Here is a 7,192-nt window from a genome sequence, read left to right on the forward strand (position 1 = left end):
CAAATTAAGGGCAGGCTACTTCCATCACTGCTGAGCATGCTGAATAAATAAATTCTGAAAAAATAAATTCAGTTAAACTTAAGCATGAAATAACAGTCCTACACCTAAAGATCCCATAACCTGTACACTTGTAAATATATATATGTATATATATATATATATATATTTGAATAAATTAGGCCTACTATATGTTCTTGCATATGAGTCACATACACATTTTTTATTTATTTTTATTTTTTATTTTTAGTGAACTACAAAGTAGACATTATAGGCCAAGTTCCCACATTAAAAGTCCAAAGTAGTGTTGGACGCTTCCATGGGTGCTGGCTTACTGATGTGCCGTGTCTGATGATGTCTTCACCGCAATGCAAAGACTTACGTTTTGGTTTTGCGTAGATAAAAGGCCACTTCGAACTGACTGCATACCTTTAATCATTTCGTGCGCAGCAGTTGTATCGCGGAGCCCGTCTCTCTTTCCCACCATGTGGATGAGGTGACGAGACTAAACCGGTTCCTACGTGGATGGGAGGCCGGTTTCAGCTGGCTGCGTTGCCGGGGTAACGAGCGCTCTATAAATACTGCCAGGCTCTCTTGCCGGCTTCCACTCGAGTTTCAGGCCTGATAGAGAGGGTGCATCTCCACGCCGGCGGACTTCATTGTGAAAGAGAACTGCTTTACTTTTTTTTTTTATATCCCAACTTATGGGTTTAATGGACAAACTCTTTGTAAATGCTTTTTAAGGTAAGGACTATACAACGACTTATAACTAACATTTTAGCTTTAATGCTTGTCGACTAACATTAGCTAGGAAGCTAGTTTCGTTATGGCGGCTTTCAAAGAACAAAGAAAATTTTAGTCTTGCTGTGTCTTCGTAGCCGAAGCGTCGGTTAATTTCGAAATTAAATCGATTACGACCGTTACCAAATACTACTACGTGGCCGCTATGACAGGCTGCCGGTTAAATTGCGAGCCATTATGATCTTATTGTCTTAACCTTGGTAACCAACCGGCTTCAAGTCGAAATCTAATGGTAGTTTTTAATGTTTTCTATACCTGGGTGTGTTGACGTTATGCTAAAGGACGTTTTAGAATTTAAAATTTAGTTTTGATAAACCGCGTTAATAGTAACTTTAAATGTTAAGTCGCCTCATGGCACGAACCTCCTAGCGGAACCGGTAAAATGACGTCGGTCGGATTTGTTGGCTACTGATTGGTTCATTTTCATGACACCCTTCGACGCCAAGGCGGATCCTCTTGTAATTGGATTAAATCTTGACAGGGCGGGGCTTAGATACTTGGGCCTTTCAATGAGTTGTTCATGTGCAGTTGGTGTCAAGATGTCATGACGGTTATAAAACGGAGCTCTGTTGAAGGGAGGAATACATCAGAAAAGTCTCATTTAAAATTGGGTATGACGTTAATTTCAGAAACATGCATGAGTTCATTATAATTACGTAGAATAAATGTATACTCAACAATAACTGGCTTATTTCCTGATCTAACATCTAACAGTCCCCTAGGAAACATGCAGTTTTTTTAACTCTATTTTTTTTCTGTTTGCAGAAACCTCACTCTAGGAAATCGCACACTGGCTACTCTTCAGGCCCTGGCCTTGAGTCATATCTAAAGGGGTTTCATTTCACTGGTGAACCACCTTGGCTTCTCTGCACCTGAGAAACGGCAACTCCAAATTCCATCTCTTTCATATCCAAGTAAGTGTCTCACTATCTGTCGTTGACAACTTGATTCAGTGCCGTTTCTGTTTTGCTTGTGATAATAAAGTAATAAAGTGGTAATCAAAGAAACAACACTGGCTGTGTTCTCAAAGCTGGATGTAATCTCATGTATGCCTCCATCCCTCTTTCAGTTTACTTGTGACCAATCAAAAGGAACTTTGGTGACCATGAACACTACCACGTCCTCAGACTTTGACTTCTCTTTCCTCGAGGAGGGTTTCTCCGCTCGGGACATTGTTGAGCAGAAGATCAATGAGTCATCCATGACGGTAAGCATCCTGTGCTGGCATTAAGGGAGACACATGACCGTTACTGGGTAGCCAATGTCAACATGACACTGATATCCGACAGTCCAGGTCAGGTTTTTTTCTCCCTGACCAAGAGTGTAAATAATGGTCACTGTTGTACCAATATTACAAACATAATGGAGGTTATTGTTGCAATCTGTCATGTATTGACTCTTTATTTATTTTTTTTATTGGGATATTTTTTTACAGGATGACAGGGATGCCTTCTATGTCTGTGACTTGGGAGATGTCCTAAAGAAACACCTGCGCTGGGCAAGGGCCCTGCCTCGTATCACTCCTTTCTATGCTGTCAAATGCAACGACAGCCGGGCTGTAGTTATGACACTGGCATCCCTGGGAGCTGGCTTTGACTGTGCAAGCAAGGTGCGCTTTGGAAGCTTTTCATATCACTGGCTGTACTTGGATAACGCAGTACAAAGCCCTTCTTAAGATTAGCTGAAATTGCGTTGGCAGATTGTATTTTCAAATTGGCACTGTTTTTGCTGACTGTTGGCATTGTCACTCTCTAGACGGAGATTCAGCTGGTCCAGTCTCTGGGAGTGGATCCAAGCAGAATCATATATGCCAACCCCTGCAAGCAAGTTAATCAGATAAAGTATGCGTCTGCCAATGGGGTTCAGATGATGACCTTTGATAGCGAAGTGGAACTCAAGAAAGTGGCCCGTTGCCATGACAAGGCCAAGTAAGTCTTTTTTTTTTTGCTATCCACATACATTTTAGATTTTTAAATCTGCCATGTCTCCTTTTTCCTTTAGTTCTTGTCATTAACTCTTCCTGTTCTGTGCCCAGGCTGGTGCTGCGTATTGCCACGGATGACTCAAAGGCAGTGTGTCGCCTGAGTGTAAAGTTTGGGGCTCAACTCAAAGCTTGCCGAGGTCTTCTGGAGCAGGCTAAGCAACTGGGGCTGGATGTGATCGGTGTCAGCTTCCATGTTGGCAGTGGCTGCACTGACCCCGAGACGTACACCCAGGCTATTGCAGATGCTCGCTGTGTCTTTGATATTGGGGTGAGTTGTGATTGGAAAGCTTATGCACCTTTTATGATGTGGGATTTCGTCTTGCAAAGTAAACTATAGTGTATGTTATGACCTATAGGATGAGCTGGGCTTCAACATGGATCTGTTGGACATTGGAGGTGGTTTCCCTGGTTCAGAGGACACTGAACTTAAATTTGAAGAGGTATCTATCTTTTTTTATTTTTTTCTTAAAATGCTGCGATAGGGTAAACACATAAATTAAAACACAGTATAGTTGTTCATTTCGACAGAGCATTATGGTATTAACAAGTAATCAAGTCTGATGTTGACACTTTGTTTTTACTCCATTGTAGATCACAGCAGTAATCAACCCAGCCCTTGATAAGTATTTTCCTGCTGACGCTGGTGTAAAGATAATTGCTGAGCCAGGACGTTTCTATGTGGCCTCTGCTTACACACTGGTTGTGAACATCATTGCCAAGAAGGTCATCATGGATGATGAGTCGGCCTCTGATGGTAACGGGCTTAATTAAGAAATTTATTTTTCCCCGAATGTTTTATTTGTAATCTGAATTTGAGCTCCAGCATTGCTCAGTAGTGAAAAGATTTCCCCCTCCCCCACAGAGGAAGACGAAGTAGTCAGTGACCGGACCCTGATGTACTACGTCAACGATGGAGTGTATGGATCCTTCAACTGCATTCTCTATGACCATGCTCACTGTTTGCCAATACTGCACAAGGTAGGTAAAAGCTTGGATTTCTCCTCATTCTGTATGGTTTATGAGAAAGTAAGGATGAAGGGTCACCCCTTGTTTCTCCTTTTCCCCTCCTATTAGAAGCCAAAGCCAGATGAGGTCATGTATCCCTGCAGTATCTGGGGCCCAACATGTGATGGACTCGACCGCATTGTGGAGCAGTGTAACCTGCCTGACCTGCAGGAGGGCGACTGGTTGGTTTTTGAGAACATGGGTGCCTACACTGTGGCTGCCTCCTCCACATTCAACGGCTTCCAAAGACCCGATATTCACTATGTCATGTCCCGCCCCGCATGGTGAGTCTGTGCCACGGAAGATAAAAGGGTTTTATGGCAGATTGTTTAGGAAAGTTTTAAGTACACCTAGTGCTCTTGGAGTTTAACTTACACTTGCATTGTTTCATTTTTTTTCTCTCCAGGCAACAAGTGCAGCAGATCTATTCCCAGGGCATGCCAGCCCTTGCAGAGGCGTCTTGCCTGTTCGAAGTGCCAGCCTGCTGTGGCCGAGAGAGCAGCTTGGACATGCCCACCAAGCCCTGCCAGGCCCATGTGATTTAAACATGTAGTACAATGCATCAATGCTCTTCAGTTCTAGCATACTGGAGAAGGCTCTCTTCATTTTTTTTATTTTTATTTTTTAAATTTTCTTCTCTAAATGTACGTTACATTTTCAAGGCCAGTTACTTGACCGGAGAATGAGAGGGACATGATGTTGCACAACTTTCTGTGTTCTGTATGGAAGCCGGCATCTACCCCTTATGAAGCGAGGCTGAATCACACTCTGAGCGTCTCTCTGGGTTTCAGGCAGAGTGTTACAGGGTGACTCTGTTTAAAATAGTAGCTGCAGTCTTTCTTCCTTAATTTTGGAGAGAGACTTATCACTGGGAAACTTTTTGCTAAACTGGAATAGTGTAGAGGAAACTGCAACTGCATTAAAAAAAATCCCCAAATTACTGTGTCACTGAAGGTTTGCAGTCACTACAAGACTGACAGGACTTGAAACAGTGGCAGTGGTCACAGAGGTGACTCTTAATTTAAGAAAAACAACCAATAGCTGCAGATCCCTTACAGAAAATAAGCAGCAAGAAGAGTCGGTTTATTGTCAATCCTTCAAGGCCCTGTTAACTGCTGATGTCACATCACCAACTAGTAACTTGCAAAGAGGTGGATGGAAGGGTGATTTAATTCCTCAAAATGGCTGCTATGTTAATTTATCTTTTCCATGATCTCTGCTTCTCTACAGAACCTCTCAGGTGTTAATCCTCAAGATGCTAACATGTCAAACATATTTATTAACTGATGTTCATGTAATAATTATTATTCAGAGAGTTTGTTCTCTCGAAGTGTCTCTCATTATGGGTATGACCTCATTTCCTGTGTAACCATATTCTGCATGGGAAAGCACCATGAAGTCTGAGTTTGTGCTGCAGTGTAGATGCAAATACTCAGTAGGCCTTTTAGCTGCCTGTTTTCTAGACTCTACAGGAGCCACTGAAGACAAATCTTAAAGATTAACACTTAAAACACAGGGACTCAAAAACAGACTGCCCCTCTCCTCTTCTCCTCTATTTTATTTCATTTTATTTTATTTTTTATGTTTTGTAACTTGTAGAATGCAAAGTATTTGTTCGTAATATTAATAAGAAGCAGTGTTTAACGATACATTTGAAATGGATATGGAAGAGATGGGATTGCAAATTCATAATGCTTTCCTATGGAAACTTTTAAAGTTTTGTATTTTTTTAATAAAGAAAAGTTAAGGTGCAGAGTCTGATTATCAGTGTTGTGTTTTATACAAGTCAAAGAATATATCATTGAAAACAGGCTATGTTGTGTGTGTGCATATATATATCAATCAGCAACGACGTTATGAACCATTGACAGAAGTAAATAACATTGACCATCTTGTGATGATGCAATGTTCTGCTGTTGTTACTTAGACATGTAGCACCCATCTAGACCAGACCAGACCAGGCACCCCCACCCCATAGCGATGATGATGATGATGATGATGATGGATTTATTTGTCCTATGCGGAAAATTGTTCTGTGCCATACAGTACATCTGATACATTTATACAAAGACAGTAAGACAGACAAGACGAAATACAAGACAGAATATACAACAGAATGACACTCCTTGATGGCAGCAGCCATCCCCAGCAGGATGCAACCTGACACAGGCACACACAAAAACACTTTAGGAACAACTCAAAAAAACATGAAAAACAGCACAAGGTGTTTACCTGGCATCCACATTCACTAGATCTCAAACTCTGTGGGATGATCCACAGAGGCCCCTCCCTTCAGCCCATAGGACTCAAAGGCCCCCACTAATAACATTCTGTTGCCAGACTCCACAGGACACCCTCAGAAGGCCCATGTCCATTCTCTGATGAGCCACAACTGTTTTGGAGGAACAAGGGAGACCTACACAATATTAGGAAGGTGGTCATAATGTTATGCCTGATCGGTATTGAGAAACCAATTCAGAAATGTTTCAAGAGCCCCACCTAGTGGTTGAATAATGAAACATTTTTTATCAACACAATTTAATCAGCTTTGTATCATGCTTTGTACCAACAGTAGAGGTGTGCGATACCGCTAGATTTGGTATCGATCCGATACCAAGTAAATACTGGGCCAGTATCGCCGATACCGATACCGATATCGATACTTTTTAAAAATTAAGGCGGATGCGCCATCAATCTGAATCACTCTAAATCTGAATTAATTCTCATGACATTTTAAGTGTTTTCGTGATTTGCCTTTTGGATTATTAATCAATTAAAGTTCAGTACAGAATTTGGTTTATAAGTAAATAGAAAATACTTTATCACAATAAAAGTTTTTGTTCAGAAACAACACAAAATGATCACTTGAGGACAAATAAAAACAAATAATTTTTCAGGCATGTTCAGAAACTACAATAAAAACTTAATCTCTCCCTTCATTGAACTTCTTTCTGGATTTTCTTTTCTTAAATAAACAAAGTGTAGAAAATTATCACTACACAACAAATAGCCTATTATAAATAATGTAAGGACGTGTTTAGGAAGTACAATACAACAAAAAATAAGACAACATTTCTCCCCTTTAGTGCACTTTTTTTCTTCTTATCAACATCTGTAGGGGCCAAGTGGGCGGGGGATTTTAAAAATTTCCATATGCTTTTACAAGTTTGTTCTGTTACCACTGTATCTTACCACCTTTTTACAAATAACACAACTTGCTATCGTTTCATTTTCGGCCCGAAAATAGAACCAAACAGCCCTACTCTTTCTCTCGTGTGTAATGCGTTGCTGCTGGGCGAGCCTGGCTGGTAGCGGTGGGCGGTGTTCGGTCACCTGGCGCTGCGGAGTCACGTGACGGTACAACAAACACACGCGAGGGAGAGGAGGAGCAAAACGAGCCTGATC

General features: G+C 41.3%; 1 protein-coding gene across 1 annotated transcript; it reads left to right on the top strand.

Annotated features, from left to right (window-relative positions):
• The first annotated feature begins 606 nt into the window (after positions 1-606).
• odc1 (ornithine decarboxylase 1) lies at positions 607-5,581 on the top strand. Its single transcript, XM_084568956.1, has 11 exons — positions 607-741; positions 1,564-1,712; positions 1,868-2,005; positions 2,234-2,407; positions 2,554-2,726; positions 2,834-3,050; positions 3,139-3,222; positions 3,374-3,536; positions 3,645-3,760; positions 3,857-4,071; positions 4,194-5,581. The coding sequence occupies exons 3-11, from the start codon at positions 1,904-1,906 to the stop codon at positions 4,330-4,332; spliced, it is 1,383 nt and encodes a 460-aa protein (XP_084425082.1). The 5' UTR covers positions 607-741; positions 1,564-1,712; positions 1,868-1,903; the 3' UTR covers positions 4,333-5,581.
• Positions 5,582-7,192: the final 1,611 nt, after the last annotated feature.

Source organism: Chelon labrosus, assembly GCF_963514085.1.
Source record: "Chelon labrosus genome assembly, chromosome: 20".
NCBI classification, from domain to species: domain Eukaryota; kingdom Metazoa; phylum Chordata; class Actinopteri; order Mugiliformes; family Mugilidae; genus Chelon; species Chelon labrosus.